At 39.0% G+C, this 26,049-nt stretch overlaps 1 protein-coding gene across 3 annotated transcripts in view; it reads left to right on the forward strand.

Moving 5' to 3' along the window:
• The window catches only part of MDGA2 (MAM domain containing glycosylphosphatidylinositol anchor 2), a 1,034,824-nt gene that overhangs the window by 845,571 nt on the left and 163,204 nt on the right, over positions 1-26,049 (forward strand). For 2 of the 3 annotated variants that reach the window (XM_080666137.1, XM_080666139.1), the window contains exon 9: positions 8,314-8,583. In XM_080666137.1, the coding sequence (XP_080522263.1) occupies positions 8,314-8,583 (270 nt within the window). The remainder of the gene's footprint in view (positions 1-8,313; positions 8,584-26,049) is intronic. The other variant, XM_080666138.1, reaches the window with a different exon arrangement.

The raw sequence follows: 26,049 nt of genomic DNA on the forward strand, positions 1-26,049 counted from the left end.
GTTGAGCCTTGATTGCTGTTGGCATCACTGAGAGGTATTGACCCCCCAGTCCAATCAGCTATGAGAACAAGCTACAACTACAGTGGAAGAGCTGCTGTGAAGGAGACATTCCTATGAAGCAGGACTTGCTTCAGTGGGGATTTGGTGCTCACGGAGTCTGCCCCTTGAGTGTGTTACTCATGGATGTGGTAGAGTTGTAATCTTGCATTGTTTGAAGCTGTCCAATGGGTGCACTAGCTCTGGGGCCTCCTGGGAGATATAAAGTCTGCCACTGCCGATCTGTGACTGTGGAAAGGGGTCCTCAGAGCTGCTAAGAGAAGGGCACTCTAAAAAGCAACCCATTTTGATCTGAAGTGCAGGGACACCCTAAGAATTTCAGGCAGTCCAGACTTACGCGCAGCCCCTGCGTTCCCTGGGTGCCTGGGCTTACGCGGAGTCCCGGAGTACACACAACTGGGCTTTTTCCTCTTGAAATTCTTGCTTCTGATTACTAAGCCCAATACATAGGATCACCCAGTTGGGGACACCCTGGGAGACTGCAGGGGAAGGTTGTTTTTCTGGAACCTGGGGATCGGAGCGGGGAGTGACCATCAGAGAGTCAGCTCTGAGGCAGACCACTCCCACAGGCCCGTGGCGAGTGCCACAGGGAAAGAAGGCTCTAACACTGCCTAGAGAGGCCATAGATAGACCCGGAAGTCAATCCAGAAACACTGCCACCCAGGGGCTGAATCACAAATTGACTCTTGTGTAATCAAAAATAAAGGAATACGAGAAATTAAGACACACCGCCTGCTTAAAATCAGGACTGGCTTACAACACCGAAGAGGAGTGGATCGCAGGGAACTGCAATACTGTCTGGACTGAGAAACAGGCGTGCCAAACAGAAAAACAGAGGAAGTGAATGACCTTCACTACTCCACATTTTATTTTTACCTTTTATTTTTTTTATTTTATTATTTTTTTTTAATTTTCATTTTTTGCATCTTTTAATCAAGAAACTTTTTTTTCTTTTTTCATCACTTGATTTTACCTTTTTAATGATTACATTTTTATTTTCAATCCGTATTATTACTACTGCTATTTTATCTTTTTTTTTTTTTTTTAAAGTGTCATTTTATTTTCTCTTCATTTTATTTTGGGATTAGGGTTCTACATTCTATTTTTTATCTTTCCTTTAGCATCGTTTTACTCTATCTCAACTCTACCTTTAGGCCATCACTCTCTTCCTAACCTCCCCCTTTTCAGTGTCCTGTTTGTCTTACCCTTTTACTGCTTTAGATTTTCCCTATTCTTTCTGTTTACCCCTTGTTAAAATTTCACCCTACTTACATATCTAATCTCCAATCCCCTGCTCCAAGTCCACATATACCTCTCCCTTCGCTGTCTGAGTTATCCATAAACTTGTCCTTATCTCTGTCCTTTTGTTGTTGTTTGCTTGAATGTAGATTATATCCAATTTTTATGCTTGTTTTGTGAGATTGTTTTGCTTATTCTTCTTTTGTTTATTTTTTTGTTTGTTTTGTGCTTCAGCTTTCCCTTGCCTCACTCCATATTAGTTGGTGTTGTAGTTTGTACTAATCCCCAGGCACTTGTTGCTGGCATTTGCTGGGATTAGTGATTGTTCTATTGGAGTTTTATCCCCAATATATATAGTCTGTTCCCCTTTCTCTCTTAGTCAATTTCTTGTCTCTCTTACTTTTTTTTTTCTCTTTACTTTCCCTTTTCCCAATTTCATTTTCACACTCCTTTTTTCTTTTTTTCTTTCTTTCTTTCTTTTTTCCTCTTCTTCTTTCTCTCCTATCACCTAATTTGCCTTTCTCTGGTGGTCACCTTTATTGGAGGTTATTAATATCGTGAATACATTCCTGTTCAGTGCCTTGTGAGTTGTACCTGGTAGTGCTGTATTTTGTGCCTTTAAATCAACCCAGGAGAGAGAGAACTACATAACCAGACACCCAGAGAAGAGAGACCATGGGGAGACAAAGAAGCAGCCCGCATATGAAAGAAAAGCAGGCATCACCAGAAAAGGAAGTAAACGAAATGGAGGCAAGCAACCTTCCAGAAAAAGAATTCAGAGAAATGGTCATAAGGTGGCTGAAAAGAATGGAAGACAAATTCGACAATATGAGCAAGAACCAAGAGGAAATGAAGAAGAACCAAGAAGAAATGAAAAATGACATCGCTGCTGTAAAGAACTCAATAGAAAGCATCAAGAGTAGACTAGAAGAAGCAGAGGACCGCATCAGTGAGCTAGAAGACAAGATGGAAAAAAATACCCAAGAAAAGCAACTTCTAGAAAAAAAAATTAAAAGGCAGGAGGAGAGTCTAAGGGAACTTTGGGACAACACGAAACAAAACAACATCCGCATAATAGGGGTTCCAGAAGGAAAGGAAGCTGAGCAAGGAATAGAAAACCTCTTTGAAGAAATAATGACAGAAAATTTCCCAGATATAGGGAAGAAAAAACCCACACAAATCCAAGAAGCTCACAGAGTCCCAAGCAAAATGAACCCCAAAAGACCGACGCCAAGGCACATTATAATTAAATTGGCAAACACCAACGACAAAGTAAGAATCTTAAAAGCAGCAAGAGAGAGACAGAAAGTTACATACAAAGGAACCCCCATCAGACTAGCAACTGATTTCTCAACAGAAACTCATCAGGCCAGAAGGGAATGGAATGAAATATACAAAGTCATGCAAAGGAAGGGGCTGAATCCAAGAATACTGTACCCAGCAAGGCTGTCAATCAAAATTGAAGGTGAAATCAGGAGCTTCACAGACAAAAAAGGACTAAGGGAATTTATTACCACCAAACCAGCAATGCAAGAAATGCTAAAGGGTCTACTGTAAAAAAAAAAAAAAAAGAAAGAAAGAAAGAAAGAAACAGGAAGCGAAGAAGTAACACAGGGGTAAAGAATAGGAATGGCGACAAATAAGTACCTATCAATAATAACTTTAAATGTAAATGGATTAAATGCCCCAATCAAAAGACATAGGGTAACGGATTGGATAAGAAAACACGACCCATATATCTGCTGTCTACAAGAAACCCACCTCAGAAAAAAAGACGCACACAGACTGAGGGTGAAGGGATGGAAAAAGGTTTTCCAGGCAAATGGAACTGAAAAAAAAGCTGGGGTAGCAATACTTATTTCTGACAAATTAGATCTCAAACTGAAGGACATAACAAGAGATAAGGAAGGCCATTTCATAATACTAAAGGGAGCAATCCAACAAGAAGAAATAACTCTGGTAAACATATATGCACCCAATACAGGAGCACCCAAATACATAAAAAAACTCCTGGAGGATATCAAGGGAGACATTGACAGCAATACAATCATAGTAGGAGACTTTAATACCCCACTATCACCATTGGACAAATCCTCTAAACAAAACATCAGCAAAGAAACATCAATCCTAAATGACTCACTAGACCAGATGGAATTAATTGACATCTTCAGAACATTTCACCCCAAAGCCACATAATATACATTCTTCTCAAGCGCACATGGGTCATTTTCAAAGATAGACCATATGTTGGGACATAGGCAAAGTCTCTTCAAATTCAAGAAGATAGAAATCATATCAAGCATCTTCTCAGACCACAGTGGCATAAAACTGGAAATCAACTACAATAAAAACAACCCAAAGAAATCAAACACATGGAGACTAAACAGCATGCTATTAAACCATGACTGGGTTACCAGAGAGATCAAAGAAGAAATAAAAAACATCATGACAACAAATGACAATGAAAACACTACAATCCAAAATCTATGGGACACAGCAAAAGCAGTCTTGAGAGGGAAGTTCATAGCTCTACAAGCCTACTGCAAAAAACAAGAAACAGGGGTAATAAATTACCTAACCCAACAACTCAAAGAGTTAGAAAAAGAGCAACAAGAAAAGCCCAGTGTAAGCAGAAGGAAGGAAATAATAAAGATCAGAGCACAGATAAACGACATAGAGACCAAAGAAACAATACAAAAGATCAACAAAACCAAGAGCTGGTTCTTTGAAAGGATAAACAAGATTGATGAACCTCTAGCCAGGCTCACCAAGAAGCAAAGGGAGAGGACCCAAATAAACAAGATCAGAAATGAAAGAGGTGAAATAACAACAGATCCCGCCGAAATACAAAGGATTGTTAAAAAATACTACGAAGAACTCTATTCCAACAAACTGGACAACCTGGAGGAAATGGACATATTCCTAGAAAAATATAACCTTCCAAAACTCAATCAGGAAGAATCTAAACAGCTCAACATGCCAGTAACTATGGAAGAAATTGAAGCAGTCATCAAAGAGCTTCCGGCAAACAAAAGCCCGGGGCCAGACGGCTTCACAGGAGAGTTTTACCAAACATTCAAGGAAGAACTAAAACCTATCCTCCTCAGACTATTCCAAAAAATTCAAGAGGAAGGAACACTTCCAAGCTCCTTCTATGAAGCCAGCATCACCCTAATACCAAAACCAGATAAAGACAACACAATGAAAGAGAATTACAGGCCAATATCCCTCATGAATGTAGATGCCAAAATCCTCAACAAAATTCTAGCAAATCGGATCCAGAAGTACATCAGAAAGATCATACACCATGACCAAGTAGGGTTTATCCCAGGAATGCAAGGATGGTTCAATATCCGAAAATCAATAAATGTGATACATCACATAAACAAATTGAGAGATAAAAATCACATAGTCATATCAATTGATGCAGAAAAAGCATTTGACAAAATCCAACACCCTTTCTTGATAAAAACTCTCAACAAGGTGGGAATAGAAGGATCATACCTCAACATCATAAAAGCTATATATGATAAACCCACAGCTAACATCATACTCAATGGGCAAAAACTAAAACCATTTCCCCTAAGAACAGGAACAAGACAGGGATGCCCACTCTCACCACTCCTGTTTGACATAGTACTGGAAGTATTAGCCACTGCAATTAGACAAGAAGAAGAAATAAAAGGCATCCAAATTGGAAAAGAAGAAGTAAAGCTGTCCTTATTTGCAGATGACATGATATTGTACATAAAAAACCCTAAAGACTCCATCAAAAAACTAACAGACTTAATAAATGAATTCGGCAATGTAGCAGGATACAAAATTAACACCAAGAAATCTATGGCATTTCTATACACCAACAATGAACTTACAGAAAGAGAGACTAAAAAAGCAATCCCATTTTCCATCGCACCAAAAAAATTAAGATACTTAGGAATAAACCTAACCAAGGAGGTAAAAGACCTATATGCGGAAAACTACAGGACACTGAAAAAAGAGATAGAGGAAGATGTAAACAGATGGAAGAACATACCATGTTCATGGATTGGTAGAATCAACATCATTAAAATGTCCATACTACCCAAAGCAATCTATAGATTCAATGCACTCCCCATTAAAATACCAACGGCATATTTCACAGACCTAGAAAGAACTCTCCAAAAATTCATCTGGAATAAAAAAAGACCCCGAATAGCCACAGCAATCCTGAGAAAGAAGAATAAAGTAGGAGGGATCTCAATACCAGATTTCAAGCTGTATTACAAAGCCACTGTCATCAAAACAGCCTGGTACTGGCACAAGAACAGACATATAGATCAATGGAACAGAATAGAGAATCCAGATATCGACCCAAACCAATATGCGCATTTAATATTTGATAAAGGAGGCATGAGCATACAATGGAGTCAAGACAGTCTCTTTAATAAATGGTGTTGGGAAAATTGGACAGATACATGCAAAAAAAGGAAACTAGATCACCAACTTACACCATACACAAAAATAAACTCAAAATGGGTACAGGACTTAAATATAAGACGGGAAACCATAAAAATACTAGAGGAATCCACAGGCAGCAAAATCTCAGACATATGCCAAAAGAACTTTTTCAGTGATACTGCCCCTAGGGCAATGGAAGCCAAACAGAAAATAAACAAATGGGACTACATCAAAATAAAAAGCTTTTGCACAGCAAAAGAAACCATCAACAAAACAACAAGAAACCCCACTGTATGGGAGAACATATTTGCAAATGGTATCACTGATAAAGGTTTAATTTCCAACATCTACAGGCAGCTTATACAACTTAATAAAAGGAAGATAAATGATCCAATAAAAAAATGGGCAACGGACCTAAATAGAAGCTTTTCGAAAGAAGACAGAAGGAAGGCCAAGAGACACATGAAAACATGCTCAAAGTCACTAATTATCCGAGAGATGCAAATCAAAACAACAATGCGATACCATCTCACACCTGTCAGAATGGCTATCATCAACAAATCAACAAACGACAAGTGTTGGCGAGGATGCGGAGAAAAAGGAACCCTCGTGCACTGCTGGTGGGAATGCAGACTGGTGCAGCCACTGTGGAGAACAGTATGGAGTTTCCTCAAAAAACTGAAAATGGAACTCCCATTTGACCCAGTAATCCCACTCCTAGGAATATATCCTAAGAAACCAGAAACACCAATCAGAAAGGATATATGCACCCCTATGTTCATAGCAGCACAATTTACAATAGCTAAGATTTGGAAACAGCCTAGGTGCCCATCAGCAGATGACTGGATCAGAAAACTATGGTACATCTACACAATGGAATACTATGCTGCCGTAAAAAAGAAGGAATTACTACCATTTGTAGGCACTTGGATGGAATTAGAGAACATTATGCTAAGTGAAATAAGCCAGTCAATGAAAGAAAAATACCACATGATCCCACTCATTTGGGGATAATGAAAAACATTATAAACTGATGAACAAAAAGATAGTTACAGAGGCAGTAAAGCATCAAACAGACTGTCAAATTACAGTGGTAAGGTTAGGGAGAGGTGGGGGAAATTAGAGATCAACTGAAGGACTTATATGCATGTATATAAGAGTAACCAATGGATGCAAAACATTGGGGGGTGAGGGCATGTATGGGAGTGGGGTGGGGGTGGGGGACAATGGTAAGATATGTACACATATAATACCTTAATAAAAATTTGAAAAAAAAAAAAATAAAAAATAAAGTCTGCCACTGCCTATGCCCTGCCTAGGGCCACGCATCATGAGTTACAGAGTGATCTGCAGGTGATTGCTACTTGTATTGGGCTTAGAAATGCCTAGGAGAGGCCAAACTGTGAACCATGAAAAGCTTCTGCTAGCGCCAAGCCTAGGACCACCTATTGAGAGGTATGGGGCATACTGAGTACAGCTACTACTTGTTCTAGAGATTTTATGAAAGTATGAAGCCTGAGCCAATACAGGCCATTCATATGGCAAAACCACTCCAAACAGCTTGAGAGGGGCTGCAAATTAGATGGGACAGGATCTCATGAAATCATCAGGGCCTGAAGGACAGTGTGGGCAAGGTTGATGGAGACTCAGCTATGGTTCCTGCCAGTCAGCTCTGTGTGGGCAGAGATCTCAGCAGGGGAAGGATGACCTGTGTGAGCACTTTTGTCTAGAAGAAAGCTTCCCCCAGTTCTTGCCCTGATGCCAGACAGTTTGATTCCTCCCATATGGCCCTGGATCCCTTCAATCTGCTGCCCCAGCACTGGAGTTCAGAGGGAGTGAGTCCAAGTAAGTTTGTGCACAGGCCCTTTAAGAGGAACTGCCTAGGAATCTTACCAACCCTCTGTCTCCCTCAGCCTCATTTCCCTCTGGTTTTTACAGACCAAAATTACAGGGACTTTCCTTCCCAGCAAGGAACTCTTGATGAAGGGCTGGGATTACTTGCTCCTCACTGGGACCTCCACAGCCAAGATATCCCTCCCAGTTTAAAAAAAAAAAAAAAAAAAAAAAGCCACGTGTGGGTGTTGGACCAGCCCATTCTGTGCCTCCACCCTTCCCCAGCTGAAACTCCTGTGTCTAAATATGACTCCATCCACCTCTCATACTCCTTCCCTGTTTCTGGATATATTTTAAAATAGCTTTTCACAATAAGAATAGCTATTGCCTTACTCTGGTTGGTGTGGCTCAGTTGGTTGAGCATCCTCCCATGCACTGAGAGGTATTTGGTTCGATTCCTGGTCAGGGCACATGCCCAGGTCATGAGCTAGATCCCCAGTTGAGGGTGTGCTAGAGGAAGCTAATCAATGTATCTCTCTCATCAATGCTTCTCTCTTTCTCCTTGTCCCTTTCTCTCTCTCTCTCTCTCTCTCTCTCTCTCTCTCTCTCTCTCTCTCTCTTTCTCTCTCTCTCTTTCTCATCTCTCTTGCTCTAAAATCAATAAAAACATATTCTTTTTTTAAAAAAAAGAATAACCATTGGCTTATTGCAACATATTTTATCTGTTTTAACATTTCTTTCCTACAGATCCTCCTGCTGTAGAACCAGCATTTTTGGAAATTCGGCAAGGACAAGAGCGAAGTGTCACTATGAGCTGCCGGGTTCTGAGAGCCTATCCCATACGGGTACTGACCTATGAGTGGCGCTTGGGCAACAAATTATTACGGACAGGTCAGTTTGACTCTCAAGAGTACACAGAGTACCCGGTGAAGAGTCTTTCCAATGAAAACTATGGGGTTTATAACTGTAGCATCATAAATGAAGCTGGAGCGGGGAGATGCAGCTTTCTTGTTACAGGTAAGATTCCAAATATTTTGTATATGTGTGTGTGTGTGTGTGTGTGTGTATTAGATCAAGGGATCTAAGCTTATGCCAATATAAGAATGAAAGCATTTTGAAAATTTATGAAGCATATTATGAGCAGTTCAACTGTTCTGGTTAGAACTCTATTCATTTGTTTTGATGGAAAGTCTATTTTTGTAGTTAAGATAGTTTATGTGTCTATAAATTAAACATAAGTTTATGTGAATTCAAGTAGAGTTGGTGATAAGGTAGTTAACTAGCTTTATTTAGATAAAATTGCAGATGTTAATGAATACATATTTTACCCTGCAATTCTAAAATCCCTTGGGAACCAACACCTACTTTATTTCTTAATAGCAGAAGAGTTTTTTCTTTATAATTTGTTCTTAATTATTACTCTTAATTTGTGGTGAATTTCTATTTTGTCCTTGGCTTACTGTAAATTTACAAACATTCAAAGGGAAAGCAGTAAAGTTGTATTTTGTATAATGACTTAGAAGTATCAACATTTTTGTAATTATTTTTTCTTTTTTTTTCTTTATTGATTAAGGTATTACATATGTGTCCTTATGGCCCCACTGCCTCCCCACCCCCACTCATGCCCTCACCCCCTCTGGTGTCTGTGTCCATTGGTTAGGCTTATATGCATGCATACAAGTCCTTTGGTTGATCTCTCCCCATTATTATTTTTTAATCTATTAAAAGAAATGTCAAGTCTGTGTTAAACCTCAGTTACATATTTAAATTACTTTTATTATCTATATACTAAAATAAATTTGAGTGTTTTTTCTTTTGTTTGTTATTTTTTTAAATTCTCACCTGAGAATATTTTTTATTCATTTTAGAGAGAGGAAGGGGGAGAGAGAGCGAAACATCAATGTGTGAGAGAGACATTGATTGGTTGCCTCCAGAACGGGCCCCAACTGGAGGTGGAACTAACAACCTAGGTATGTACCCTGACTGGAATCAAACACACAACATTTTTTTTGATGTATGGGATAATGCTCCAACCAATTGAGCCATCCAGCCAGGACCAATTTGTGTTATTTTTTAGATAGGATTGAGGAGTACAAAAAGAATATATTCATTTTTATTATTATTTTGTCCTAGTTAATATTTTTACAATAGTTAGAGTGTTTATGTTTGTCAAAGAAGAAACCAGACATTGTATGTAATCTGAAAAGCAATTGTAAAAATTATGATTAAAGTTTTTCAGACTTCATTAAAACTTCTTCATTGGTAATATCAATTTTCATTAAGAAGATCTTATAAGAAAAATCTCTAAATATTAATCATTTAGACATTTTTGGGTCCTGAAATGGAATATTAGGTAGATAAAATATAATTAATTGACCAAAGATGTCCTATTTGCAGGTTATTATTACCTCTTGGTTTCCCAACTCTTTTTATTAACATTCAGTTGAACTTAAAGATTTTCAACATTGATTCTTAAAGTAAACTATTACAACAAAACCTAAAGTTCCTAGGACAATATTATTTACATGGTGATGCTAATTTTTATCTAGGAATATTTAAAAGGGAAAAATAATGTAGTCAATTACTCTATAGAATAATTTAAGTGACATAATGTAATTTTATTCATTCTATGTCTATGTATTATTTTCTCAAAGCAATAAGAATCACAAAGATAATTGTTTTTTACTTATTGATACAAATGGAGCATCAGCCTTTCTTTAATCTGCCAAACAAAACTGCCCTATAAAATTAACTACATCCCTTTCTCAACCTTTGGGGGCATATACACATTCTAATTTTCTTCTATGACACTGTTTTCTAACTTCAGTCTAGTTTAGACTATGCTGACTGCAAGATTTTCATTTGCTCTCTATTATATGATACAAATCCTATTTTTTGAACTAGAAGACACGCTGAGACCAGAAGGAAAACCAGCTCCATTTTCCCATTTCAGAACCATAGGGTGCAATAAGTAGATTCTGAAAGCTACAGAAAGGAATAAACCTGTTATGGGTTGCCCTACAGAGGGAGAGGAAATGGCCCCTTGTATTAATTTGTTTTCAGTGTATGTTTTTACTTTTCAGTCTTCAGATCAACCTCATTGTTTCAATATCTTTACATACAATCTAAAATAGTTTTGAAGAAAGAAAAGGGAAATGATTGAATTCTAAATACAGTATAATCTGGGGAAATATATTTAAAAACAATTTCATAAAAACAGAGACTAACAGAAACTTTGAAAAGCCATTACTTCTTCTAAAACATACCAGAAGTAATCATTATGGATTTTCTAAATGCAAAATCCTTTGAAGCTATAAGGAAGAGTGTGAATATAATATGTGCAAGGATACATATATTTTGTGCATATATTTTTATCCACAAAACAGATTATTTGAAAACAGTTCTGTTTACTTCCTGAGAACTAAATTAACTAAGAAAATTTCAAATTTTTATTGTTACAACTTTTTTACTAAATTCAAGATGACTCTCCAATTGTCATGAATATTATATAGTCACTCAAAGTGGACTTGATCTCACTATACATAAAAATGCACAGAATTGAACTAAAAGGCAATAGCAGCCCTCACATTTATTTTAGCTCCCAGAAAAAGCTCAAAAGTTCAGATGTGTTTTCTCTATTTATATCAGGTGTGGGTGAGAGTATGGAGGTGGGAGAGTGGGGTTGTGTTCACTGAGAACTCATAGAGGAGTTGAGAATATTTTCTGGTAAAGGAACAAAAAGAATGTATGCAAAGATATTTTTGGAACAATGATCAACTCAGCTAATAGTTCACTGTCCATCTTAGAAAATACGAACTATAGTACTACAAAATACTGTGGATTTTCATTTATTTTATTCACTGATATTGTTAGGGAGAAGTTAAGCATAGTTCTTTTGTGGTTTAAGTAAACTTTGTGAATTATGGTAGGAACCTAAACACCATTTATCATATTATTATATGGGAAAAATTTTCCAAGTTCCAGAATGTATGTATACATAGTTAAATGTGCTTATACTTGTAAATCATTAATAATTTGATCAATAGAGACACTCAAGGTCCTGGGGGATGGTATAAAATGATATAAAATAAGTGTAATTGGAGTTCTAGAAGAAAATAATTAGAATGGGACAAAAATTTCAGACTCATGGATCCAAACATATCTTTGTACACAAAGCAATAAAAATAAAAAGAAATCTATACCTAGGCAAACTATAATCCAATTGTGAAAAACCAAAGACAGAAATTTTCAAAGCCAGAATCAAAATGATATTCTGATGAAATGCATGACAATTACCCACTCTTTTAGCAAAAATATTGGCTAGAAACTAATGGAAACACATTATTAAATCTTTAAACATCGTTAAAGTACTGTCAGTTTCTAATTTTAAATCCAGTGAAAGTATACATTAAAGTAGGGCCAATTGAATATATTTTTTTCTGGAAAATGAAACTAAAGAATTAGTAGTCAGCAAAAGTACCTTAAAATATGCCAAAGCGGAACAAAAAAAAAAAAAAAAGAAGAGAGAGAACAACCAATATGGCGGCATAGGTAAACACCTGAATTTAAAGCCGTGCACAACCATATCAAAACTACAACTAAAAGACAAAACAAATATCATCCAGAACCACGGGAAGGCTGGCTGAGTGGAAATTCTACAACTAGAAGGAAAGAGAAAAGCGAATTGAGTCCAATAGAAGGAGAGGAGGTGTGGAAGTGTGGAGGTACAGAGGTGCGCGCAAAAGGGGCTAACAACTGGTACACTATTGCCTTTTTCAATCGGGAGGGTGATACAAGCTCCCAACTATGCTGAACTCCAGTTCCAGGAGAGACTCTGGGGACCCAGACTCATACTGGGAGAAACTGGACGGTCTGGCATTGGGCCAGAATGCGAGGGCAGCTTTCTCTCAGAAGTGCTTGCAGCGATCATTGTTCCTGCATGGTGCCATGGGACACAGAGACCTGGGGGCCTCTTCAGAGCAGGGCTGATGGGCAGCCATTGCTGTTTGCTCTGCCCTGGTGATTCCCTGAGACCCCTCCCCACCCAATTTACAACCCCACCCAAGCTGTGTACAGAGGCTTTTGCATATGAATGGACTGGTCTTTTGCAATCTAAAATTACCTAACAAACTGCAGTGGAGTCAGAGAGCCCCAGAGCTTCCAAAAGAAGGCCCAAGGCTCCACAGCAGCTTGCATTGTTTCACAGCTGGGCTTCATCTGGGCACCTCCAAACCCCAAACAAAGAAGAGGAATCTGCAGATCTCTCTGTAGCTCCTGCTGGGTGGCCTCAGGCAGTGGCTGACTTTGCACCTCCTTGGAGATCCAAGAGCCAGTGTACCCAGTGGTCAGAGTGAGACCATCCAGATTACAACTCCTCAGATCCATAAGAGACACACTCAGGGGGCAAACTCAGTGAGCGCCAAAGCCCCACTGAAGCAAGTCCGGCCCTATAAGGGTGTCTCCAATACAGAAGTTCTCCCATTGTAGACACAACTGGTCCTCACAGTCAACTGGTCTGGAGGTCAATTCCTCCCAGTGATACAAGCAGCAATCAAGGCTTAACTACAACAAGACTGTGCACCCAGCCCACAAAGGGGTGCACCAAGAGTGTCCAACTCAGGTAATTAGGGAGGCTGAGCCACTATGCCTATAGGACACCTAGAACACAAAGCCACTCTATCAACACAGGGAAGCAGCCAAAATGTGGAGACAAAGAAACAGGTCACAAATGAAAGAAATAGAGGAAAGTTTTGTTTCTAGGTTGACTGATCTTCATCAGGGGTACCAAGAATACAAAACAACCCAGAAACAAAACAAATGAAAGAAATGGAGGAAAGAAAACTACTGGATATAGAGTTCAAAACCATGGTTATAAGGTTACTCAAGAATCTTCTAGAAACCTCTGAGAAATATAGTGAGACCCTCAAGGATATGAAAAAGGACCAGTTAGAAATTAAGCATACACTGACTGAAATAAAGAATAATATACTGAGATCCAATAGCAGACTATAGGGTCCCAAGAATCAATTCAAAGATTTGAAATACAAAGAAGCAAAAAACACCCAATCGGAAAAGCAAAAAGAAAAAAAAAAATCCAAAAATATGAAGATAGTGCAAGGAGCATCTGGGAAAAATTCAACATTTGTCCAACAAATGCGTACCAATATCCAAATTATGGGGGTGCCAGAAGAAGAGAGAGAGAAAGATATTGAAAACTTATTTGAAGAAATAATGACAGAAAACTTCCACTACCTCGTGAAAGAAATAGACCTACAAGTGCAGGAAGCAAAGAGAACCCCAAACAAAAGGAATCCAAAGAGGACCACACCAAGACACATCATAATTAAAATGCCAAGAGCAAAAGACAAAGAGAGAACATTAAAAGCAGCAAGAGAAAAACAGTTAGTTACCTACAAGGGAGCACCCATATGATTGTCAGCTGATTTCTCAACAGAAACTATGCAGGCCAGACGGGAGTGGCAAGAAATATTCAAAGTGATGAATAGCAAGAACCTACAACCAAGATTACTCTACCCAGCAAAGCTATCATTTAGAATTGAAGGTCAGATAAAGAGCTTCACAGATAAGAAAAAGCTAAAGGAGTTCATCACCGCCAAACCAGTATTATATGAAATGCTGAAAGATATTCTTTTAGAAGAGGAAGAAGAAGAAAAAGGTAAAGATAAAAATTATGAACAACAAATACATGTCTATCAACGAGTGAATCTAAAAATTAAGTGAATAAAAAATCTGATGAACAGAACAAACTGGTGAATATAATAGAATCAGGGGCATAGAAAGGGAGTGGACTGACACTTCTCGGGGGGAAAAGGGTGTGGGATGCGGGAAGAGACTGGACAAAAATCATACACCTAGTGGTGTGGGTAAGGGCAGGGGTGGGGTGGGAACTGGGTGGAGGGGAGCTATGGGGGGAAAAAAGAGGAACAACTGTAATAATCTGAACAATATTTATTTTTAAAAAATGCCAAAGAGTATCCTTCATATTAAAAGGAAGGGTTATCAGTGGGAACCAGGATTTATAGGTTGAAGTATAGGACATTTTTCTCCTGTTTTCTTATAGGAATTTGTGGTTTCAGATCTAATGTTCAAATTTTAATTCATTTGCATGTTTTTTTTTTGTGTATAGTAAAAGACAAGTGTCTGTTGTTATCCATTAGCATGTGGTTGTCCAGTTTTCTCCAAATCATTTATTGAAGAGACTGCATTTTCTTCATTGTGTATTCTTGGCACCCCGATGAAGATCAGTCGACCCAGAAACAAAACTTACTGTTTATTTCTGGGCTCTTGACACATACTCTCACATACACACAAACACAAGGGAACTTTTGGAGGCAATGGGTATGTTTTTTACCTGGATTATAACAATGGTAACATGAGGTATCCATATTTCCAAACTTAGCAAATTGTATATATTAATTATGTACAGTTTTTTGTATACTGATTATCCTCCCTAAGGCTGCATAATAAATGAAATCAAGCTGATAAGATCCAGAAAATAAGTGGGTGAAGATAAGATTATGTTTCTATTTTTCTAGTAATTTCCCTAATAAACAGCCATACAAACAATGGTCAGCAAATTCCAACCTGGGGACCAACCGTTTTCCTAAATAAAGGTTAATTGGAATATAGTCTTCCCCACTTGTTTATATATGTCTATGGCTGCTTTCATGCTACAACATGAAAGGTGAGTAATTGTAACAATAACCATATGGCTCATAAAACATATACTAACTAGCCCTTAAAGAAAAGTCAACCAATCTTTGGGTTTTAGCAAAAATAATAACATTATAAGTTAGGGGTTATAACATATTTAGAACTAAAATATCACAATAGTATTACAAATAATGGAATTAATTTGAACTGTACCTTTTGAGAAGTGAATAGAAACCACAGAGAATCATTAAGTGTGAAGTGAGCTATATTAAGTGGTACAATACTGCCTCTAATAATGACTCTAAATAGAATCAATAAGTTAAAGTTGCATGGTTTTAGATCTACAGAAACTTATAAAAAGTTTTTTAAAAAGTGGTGCATCAAAGAAACTAAAATATATTTGAATTTACTCAAAATGCCACAGGAAAAGAGCAATAGATGAACTACAACAACAAAAAACATTGAAAGGAAAAGGGAAAAGTAAATATAATGGTAGACTTTAACCCAAACTATAATAATAAAAGTGTAATATGAGGGGCGATCAGGCAGGCAGGCAGAGGCAGTTAGGGGCGACCAGGCAAGCAAGTGAGCAGTTGGGGTGATCAGGCAGGCAGAGTGGTTAGGGGCAATCAAGCAGGCTGGCAGGCAAGTGGTTAGTAGCCAGTGGTCCCTGATTGTTAGAGGGTGCAAGCGGGGCTGAAGGACCACCCCGCCCCCATGCACAAATTTCGTGCACCAGGCCTCTAGTTATATCAATAATTACATGAAAAGTAAATGAATTTAAATAGGACGGGATTAAAAAAGCAAGCTACCTACAAGATACACATTGCTGTCTACAAGAAACACGCATTACGCTAAATGCAAAGACACAAAGAGGATGAAAGGAAAGGGATGGAGGAATACAGAAACTTGAAAACAACAGACATAAGACACCTGCAATTCCTATATTATTATCAAACAAAGTGCACTTCAAGCCTTAGCTCATTTTGTTCAGTGGATAGAGCATTGTCCTGTGGACTGAAGGGTCCCAGGTTCTATTCCTGTCAAGGGTACATGCCTGGGTTGCAGGCTGGATGCCCAGTAGGGGATGTGCAGGAGACAGCTGATCAATGGTTCTCTCTCATCATTGATGTTTCTATCTCTCCCTCTCCCTTCAGCTCTGAAATCAATAAAGATATATTTAAAAAAATATGTATCTCTTTTAAAAAAGTGCACTTCAACACATAAAAAAATTAAGTGCTAAAGAGGGACATTTAATAATAATAAAAGAAGAATTTATAGAAAATACCTAAGAGTTATAAATATGTGTCTCTAATAATAGAGCTTCAAAATTTAAAAATAAAAGGATGCCAGGAAAAATAGGCTATTCCATAAATATAGCTAAAGGGTTTTTGTTGTTGTTGTTGTTGTTTGTTTGTTTTTTAATTGGTTTTTAGAGAGAGGAAGGGAGAAGATGGAAAAAGAGAAAAAAATAAATAAATATGAGAGAGAAACATCAATTGGTTGGCTTCCATTCGCAACCTAACCTGGGATTTAACCCACAACCTATATATGTGCTCTAATCAGGAATCAAACCCACAACTTTTTTTGTTTGTTTGTTTGTTTGGTGTATGGGATGACTCTCCAACTAACTGAGCCACTCAGGGCACTAATGGTTTTAACATCTATGAGTATTCAGGAGAATATGTACCCAGAAAATTACAAATTTTAGAAGACCTGGATTATACTATCAAGCTATTAAATAAATTGATATTTATAGATCATTATACTCAAAGTTGTAAACTATACATTATTTCATGTGCACATAAAATGTCCACCAAGGTAGATAATATGCTAATCAAACATTTTTATTCTACGACGAGAGCCTGGTGCATGAAATTCATGCATAGGGAGGGGGATCCCTCAGCTCAGCCTGCACCCTCTCCCAATCCAGGACCCCTCGGGGGATGTCCCACTGCCGGTTTAGACCCGATTCCACAGGGTCTAAACCAGCAGTCAGACATCCCTCTTGCAATCCAGGACCACTGGCTCCTATCCACTTGCCTGCCTGATCACCCCTACTGCCTCTGCCTGCCTGATTGCCCCTAACCACTCTGACTGCCTTCCTGATTGCCCCTAACCCTCTGCCTGCTTGCCTGATCACCCCCATCCACTTGCCTGCCTGCCTGATTGACCCTAACTGCCTCTGCCTACCTGCCTGATTACCCCTAACCCCTCTGCCTGCCTGCTTAATTGCCCCTAACCACTCACCTGTTTGCCTGATTGCCCCTAACTGCCTCTGTCTCAGTCCCCCGCCGCCACGGCTTCATCCAGAAGGATGTCCGAAATGACGTGCAGAAGGTCCTTTGGTTGTCCAGTTTAATTAGCATATTGCACTTCTATTATTATAGATTGGGAGCAAGACAAAAATCCTCACTCTCACCAGTCATGAATATTGCACTGTGGGTTCTTACCACTGCCATAACACAAGAAAAGTAAATAAAGAGTATAGTGGTTACCAGAGGGGAGGAGTTGGGAGGTGAAGTGGTTAAAGGGACCAAGTATCTGGTGATGGAAGATGATTTAACTTTGGGAGGTGGACACACAATCCAATATATGGATCATGTATCACAGAATTGTATACTTGAAACCTATTAACTAATGTTGCCCCAATAAAATTAATAAAAAGGTAAATAAAATGCATAAGAATAAGAAAGAAGTAAAGCTACTTCAATTTGCAGATCATATGGTTGCTTTTGTAGAGAATCATAAACAATTTATAGGAAAATTGGCTTGAATTAATAATATAATTTAGCAGTAGCATGGGATGCAAAATAGTATGTAAAATCTATTACATCCTATCTAATAAAAGAGTAATATGCAAATTGACCATACCTCCGCTACACCCACAAGCCACGCCCACCAGTCAATCAGGAGCGAGTATGCAAATTAACCCAACCAAGATGGCTGTGGCCACGAAGAGAGCAGGAGGCTTGGGTTTCCCCGGCAATGGAGGAAGCCGAGCTTTCCGCCTGCCCTGGCCTGCCTTGGCCTCTGCTTAAGGTTACAAAGTTTCAATTATAGGAGATAAATAAATCCCAACAAAAATGGCGGCAGCCACAGAGCTGGAGAGAGCAGGAGGCTTGAGTTGCCCCTGGCGATGGAGGAAGCCAAGGTTCCGAAGTCCTGGCCTGCCTCGGCCTCCGCTTAAGGCTACAAAGTTTTAATTTTAGAAGATAAATAAATCCCAACAAAAATGGCTGTGGCCACAGAGCGAGCAGGAGGCTTGGCTCCGCTCAAGGCTACAAAGTTTCAATTATAGAAGATAAATAAATCCCAGATACCAGGGCCTCCACTTGGGTCACCGGGGGTCGTGGCCAGCCTGAAAACCACCACAGGCCCCTCACCCAGGCTGCCCCATGCCCCAAGGGAACCCAAACCCTGATCCAGGACACCCTTCAGGACAAACCAACCGGCCCCCACCTGTTCACCAGGCCTCTATCCTATCTAATCAAAGAATAATATGCAAATTGACCATCACTCCAACACACAAGATGGCTGCCCCCATGTGGTCAAAGATGACTGCCCTCATGTGGACACAAGATGGCCACCACAAGATGACCAGCAGAGGAGGGCAGTTGGGAGGGACCAGGTCTGCAAGGGAGGGCAGTTGTGGGCGATCAGGCCAGCAGGGGAAGCCAGTTGGTGGTGATCAAGCCTGCAGGGGAGGGCAGTTAGGGGTGACCAGGCTGGCAGAGGAGTGAAGTTGGGGGCGACCGGGCCTGCAGAGAAGGGCAGTTGGGAGGGACCCAGGGGAGAGAAGTTGGGGGGACCAGGCCTGCAGGGGAGGGCAGTTAGGGGCAAACAGTCTGACAGGGGAGTAGTTAGGCATCAATCAGGCTGGCAGGGGAGTGGTTAGGGGGTGATCAGGCTTGCAGGCAGAAGCGGTTAGGGGCAATCAGGAAGGCAGGCAGGCGAGCAGTTGGGAGCCAGCAGTACTGGATTGTGAGATGGATGTCTGACTGCCTGTTTAGGCTCGATCCTACCTGGATCGGGCATAACACGCAGTCGGACATCCCTAGATGGGTCCTAGATTGGAGAGGGTGCAGGCTGGGTTGAGGGACACACCCCCCATGCACGAATTTCATGCACTGGGCCTCTAGTTTCCAAATAATTGCTAAAAAATTGAAATTGAAATGTATAGTATTTTTCCAATTATATCAAATGTGAATAAATGTAATAAAGTATGCACAAGAAAAACTGAAAAATACAAAAAAATATTGAGGGAAATGAAACATGACCTAAATAAATGGAGAAATATACCTTGCTCATGAATTGGAAGAATGAAATTGTATTGATGCTTGTTGTCTCCAAATGTATTTATAGATTTAATTCAATATTAGCAAAACTCTTATGTGTGAGTTTTTAAAAACATTTGTACTGCTTTCAGAGAGGGAAGGAGAGAGTAAAACATCAGTGATGAGAGAAACAAAAATTAAAAGTGGAACTTCCATTTGACCCAGTAATCCCACTTCTAGGAATATATCCCGAGAAAACAGAAACACCAATCAGAAAGGATATATGCACCCCTATGTTCATAGCAGCATGATTTATAATAGCTAAGATTTGGAAACAGCCTAAGTGCCTATCAGCAGATGAGTAGATTAAAATACAGTGGTACAACTACAATGGAATACTATGCTGCTGTAAAAAAGAAGGAATTCTTACCATTTGCAGCAGCATGGATGGAACTGAAGAGCATTATGCTAAGTGAAATAAGCCAGTCAGAAAAAGACAAATATCACATGATATCAAATATTTGTGGAATATAATGAACAATATAAACTGATGAACAAAAATAGAACCAGAGTCACAGAAGCATCGAACAGACTATGAGTGAAGGGGATAAGAGATCAACCAAAAAACTTGTAGGCATGCCTATGAGCATAACCAATGGACATAGCGGGGGATGGGGGGATGGTATGTGCAGAGGGTGGGTGTGGCCAGGGAGAGGTCAATGGGGGAAAAAAGGAGACTTAAGGAATACTTTAAAGCAATAAATAATTTAAAAAATAAATAAATAAAAAGTAAACCCTCAAAAAAAAATGGGCAAAGGACCTAAAAAAAATGATGAGAGAGAACTATTGATTGGCTACCTCTGGCACACCCCCTATTGGGGATCAAGCCCACAACCAGGACATGTGCGCTTGATGGGAATCAAACCTGGGACACTTCAATCTGCAGAGTGATGCTCTATCCATTGAGCCAAACCAGCTAGGGCTGTTTTTGTTTTTTTGTTTGTTTTTTATTTGGAAAGCATACTCTAGATTTTGTTTGAAATACTAAGTTCCAATAATAGTTAGGGTAGGGGAGACTTCATACCACTTATTATAAAGCCAAACAATCAAGGCAGTGTGGTTTTGTATAAAGATAAACATGTGGACCAATGAGACAGGATAGAGAATCCAGAAATAGACCTCTATGGTCACATATATGGTGCATATATAGTCAATTGAGTTTTAAAAAATCGCCAGTATTATCCATTGGGGAAATGATAATTTTCTGAATAAATTGTGTTAGACCAATTGGACATCCATGTTAAAAAAAATCACAAAAACAAAACATCTTGAACAGTACCTCACGCTACCCACAAGGTTAATTTAAAATTGATTGTAGATATAAATATAAGAAGATAAAACTGTAAAAATTTACAGAAAACATAGAAGAAAATTTATGCAAACTTGGAATATGCAAAGATTTCTCAGAAATTAAACAGGATGAAAGCACCACTCACTGGAAGAAAATGTTTGAAATGTATGTATGTGACAAAGGTCTTATATACAGAATACATAAATAATTATTAAAACTCAATAATAAGGTAATCTAATTAAACATTGGCAAAAGACTTGAATAGACACTGCAGGAAAGAGCATACAATCTATACTAATAAAAGGGTAATATGCAAATTGGTCAAGACACCCTCACAGTAACTATCGAACAGCAGGCTGCGTTGGGCAACAAGACCGGCAGGAGGTTAGTGAGGGACAACCAAATGACTGAACAGCAGGCTGCATGGGGTGACCATGCCAGCAGGGGGGGGGGGGGGGCAGTTGGGGGCCACCAGGCTGGGAGGGGGGGCGTAGGAGGGCCAGGCCAGCGGGGGAAGTTGTGAGTGACCAAGCCGGCAGGAAGGGACAGTGAGGAGCAAACAGGCCAGCAGAGGGGGGTAGTGAGGGGCGACCAGGCTGGCGGGGGGGCAGTTGGGTGCAACCATGTCAGCAGTGGGGGAGCAGTGAGGAGCTACCAGTCCAGCAGAGGAGGTCAGTTGGGTGTAACCAGGCCGGTGTGGGGAGGGGGGCAGTTAGGGGCAATCAGGCTGACAGTGGAGGCAGTTAGGGGTGATCAGGTAGGCAGGCTGGTGAGCAGTTAGGAACCAGCAGTCCTAGATTGTGAGAGGGATGTCCCTGCGGGATCAGGCCTAAACTGGCAGTTGGACATCCCCCGAGGGGTCCTGGATTGGAGAGGGTGCAGGCTGAGCTGAGGGGACCCCCCCTCCCGTGCACAAATTTCGTGCATTGGGCCTCTAGTTAATCAGTAATTGCATAAAAAACTGGTTGCCAGAGAAATGAAATTTAAGCCACAACACTACACACACATTATAATGGCTGAAGTTGAAAATCTGTTAATACCAAGTGTTGATAAGAATATAGAGTAACTGCAATTATCACACACTGCTTCTGGAAATGTAAAATGGGGTTACTTTTTTGAAAATAGCCGTTAGTCTCTCATAATCTTAAATGTGCACTTACTAACATGCCATTTCACTGGTAGATGATTACCCAAAAGAATTTAAACCTTATGTTTACACAAAGACTTATGCACATTGGGTGGTGGACACACAATTCAATATATAGCAGCTTTATTTGAAATAACCATTTTGCATTATTCTCATCCATTAGTCATCTCTTCAGGATGATGGACAGAGGCAAAAATATCCATCAATAGGTGAATGGATAAACATCTTGTGATCTACTCAGTCATGAAAGTGGATAGATGAATTTCAAAAAACAACATGTTAAGTGAACAGAACCTGACACTGAAATGCATACTTTTTATTCCATTTCTATGAATTTCTTGAACAGGCAAGAGGAATATTTAGTAATAGGAATTAGATTAACATTTGGCTATAGTTAATTGATTACAAAGGAGTAGGAGGTAACTTTCTGCACTTATGGAAATCTCCTATATATGGATTGGTGGTGGTGATTACATAGTTAAATATATTTTTCTAAACATATCAAAATCTGCTCTTAACATTCTGGATTTTATTATATTTAAATTATATACTTCAGTAAAAGTATTACTTAATAAATGTGTGATATTTTATAACTAAAGTAAAGTTGGGATTTGGAGGAATTTCATAATATGAACGGCATTTGTTTATTTAATGCTATAATGTATATAATTTTTCTAATCCATATTGTGTTAATATATTCAAGGTAATTATTAAAAATGTTTTGTTCCTCAAGAATCCTTTTTTCCTTTTCCTTCCCCTAACTTCTAAATTACTTTCCTTTAGACGAAGACACTAACCTGTTTATCTAAACAGTATTTCCCCTCCCAAGGAAAACTATCATCTTTACTCAATTATACACTGTAGTTTAAGAGATAGTAACTGTTACATTAAGAATATAGAATAATCTAATATGTTGGTAACAATGACCATGTACACAGTTAAGTTAGAAGGATATGAATCAGGTTTTGGAGGGTTAAATCTGTAAGCAAGACTGCCACTGCTGGGTAGAATAAAGGGGAGACAGAGATACCAGCATAATAAAGTAACCGCAGGATTTCAAAACTATTTCTCACAGCTTTCTCATATTATTTTGGTCAGGAATTGGATCCAGTGGGTAGAGAATAAGAAGATAACAGACTGAAGTCATAAATAGTTTTCCCTGAAATAAAACAAACCTTCATAATATTTACTAACACCAAGAAAGAATAAAACAAAGAAATGAATACAGAAATGAATATATACATATATATAATATATGAATATTATGTGTTTGGTATGTCTATTCCTTTTTAAAGGTTTGTTTAGCACTTTTAGTAGAGTTGGATTTTTCACTAGATGTTGGGTGGTAATAAAACCAATCTGGGGAAGAATCAGAGAAGCTTTTAGTTCCATGGAATCAAAGCCATCTCCCCAACCTCCAAGTATCTATTTAAGCATCTGGCCTCTGTTCATCATCCTGAAGAGATGACTAATGGATGAGAATAATGCAAAACTTGCTCCAAAGACATGCCAGAAACCAGATAAAATGGTCAGTAGAGAGATTCCACAGATGGTTATCCACAAACTGACCCATCCCCTTTTCTCAAGTGAAATTTTATGATGAAACCACAAGTTGAGAAAGTCCACAGAGGTTTCCTTTTTATAAATTTGTTTCGGGTTTCACCAGAGGATATAACCAAAGTCTGAGACTTTCACATTACTTAAGAAAACTCCTTCTTTCATCATTCTAATGAGCTTTATCTATTTCTAAAGAACTCATCAAAATGGTGGTTACTAGCAGACAGTATATGACTGCAGGCAGAAATTTGCTTTGCAGTCAGATTCAGGCCAGTGCTTCTTAGCAATATGATAAGAACTGTAATTTATGCTCTAATCTTTTTCTTATGCTAGGAGTATTATTCATAGATTTTTTGGTTATTCTTAGAGAGTCACAGTGATTCAGTTTCAATAACTAGTTCCCTTTATTCACATCTAAATCCAATTTATTAATTCAAGTTATATGTTTGGGAGAAAATAAATGTTCCTAGAAAATAAACATACCTTCTGGGCTCCTTTCCAACTCACTTGAACAACTCTTGCTCCGTGCCTAAATGATATTCAGCACATTCATATTCAGCAATGGACCACCCACGTGTGCAGCAAGAGCACTTGCCAAGAAGTTAATGTGGCCTATAAGTACACCATAGAACACTGAGTTCTCTCAGCCTGAGAGTCACTGGGTCAGTTCATCCATCTGTTTCCCTCTGTGCACACATCACAACCAATGCTTCTTAGAATGAACACGAGGTTTCTGGATATTTTGTAACTGTTAAGATTTTAGAAAATATATAGCTTTAAGGAATACACTTATTTTTTTATGCTCCTATGTCAATTTTCTCTTTTTTTAATTTATTTTTTTTCTTCTTTTTTTTAATTTAATAAATATTTATTGTTCAGATTATTACAATTCTTATTCTTCCCCCTCCCCAGCTCCCCTCCACCCTGTACCCACCGCACCCTCTGCCCTTACCTCTCCCCCACTGTCCTCATCCATAGGTGTACGCTTTTTGTCCAGTCTCTTTCTGCACGCACCACACCCCTTTCCCCCCGAGAATTGTCAGTCCACTCCCTTTCTATGCCCCTGATTCTATTATATTCACCAGTTTATTCTGTTCATCAGATATTTTACTCACTTGATTTTTAGATTCACTTGTTGATAGACATGTGTTTGTTGTTCATAATTTTTATCTTTACCCTTTTCTTCTTCTTCCTCTTCTTACAGAATACCTTTCAGCATTTCATATAATACTGGTTTGGTGGTGATGAATTCCTTTAGCTTTTTCTTATCTGTGAAGCTCTTTATCTGACCTTCAATTCTAAATGATAGCTTTGCTGGGTAGAGTAATCTTGGTTGTAGGTTCTTGCTATTCATCACTTTGAATATTTCTTGCAACTCCCGTCTGGCCTGCATAGTTTCTGTTGAGAAATCAGCTGACAATCATATGGGTGCTCCCTTGTAGGTAACTAACTGTTTTTCTCTTGCTGCTTTTAAGATTCTCTCTTTGTCTTTTGCTCTTGGCATTTTAATTATGGTGTGTCTTGGTGTGGTCCTCTTTGGATTCCTTTTGTTTGGGGTTCTTTGCACTTCCTGGACTTGTAAGTCTATTTCTTTCATGAGGTAGGGGAAGTTTTCTGTCATTATTTCTTCAAATAGGTTTTCAGTATTTTGCTCTCTCTCTTCTTCTGGCACCCCCATAATTTGTATGTTGGTACACTTGAGGTTGTCCCAGAGGATCCTTACACGATCTTCAAATTTTTGGATTCTTTTTTCTTTTTGCTTTTCCGGTTGAGTGTTTTTTGCTTCTTTGTATTTCAAATCTTTGACTTGATTCTTGCGGTCCTCTAGTCTGCTGTTGGGTCTTTGTATAATATTTTTTATTTCAGTCAGTGTATGTTTAATTTCTAGTTGGTTCTTTTTCATATCCTTGAGGGTCTCGCTAAATTTATCAGCCTTTTCTAGAAAATTCTTGAAAAACCTTATAACCATGGTTTTGAACTCTATATCCAGTTGTTTGCTTTCCTCCATTTCTTTCATTTGTGATCTATTTCTTTGTCTCCATATTTTTGTTGCTTCCCTGAGTTGGTGGAGTAGCTTTGTGTGGTAGGTGTCCTATAGGGCACAGTGGCTCAGCCTCCCCAGTTACCTGAGATGGACACTCTTGGTGCACCCTTTTGTGCACTGTGTGCTCAGCCTTGTTGTAGTTAAGTCTTGATTGCTGGTTGTATTACTGGGAGGAATTAACCTCCAGGCCAATTGGCTGTGAGGATCAGCTGTGTCTATGCTGGGAGAACTTCTGTGCTGGAGACAACCTTATGGGACAAGACTTAAAAAATTGCAAAAGCCTCTGTGCTCAGCTTGGATGGGGCGGAGTTTCAGGGCAGAGCCAAACAGCCTTGGATTCCCATCAGCCCTACCCTATGAGGCCTCTGGGTCTCAGTGTCCCTCGGTAATCACTGCAAGCACCTCTGAGAGAAAGCCGCCCTCGAGTTTTGCA

Source organism: Plecotus auritus (assembly GCF_963455305.1).
Source record: "Plecotus auritus genome assembly, chromosome: 1".
In the NCBI taxonomy this organism is placed as follows: Eukaryota; Metazoa; Chordata; class Mammalia; order Chiroptera; family Vespertilionidae; genus Plecotus; species Plecotus auritus.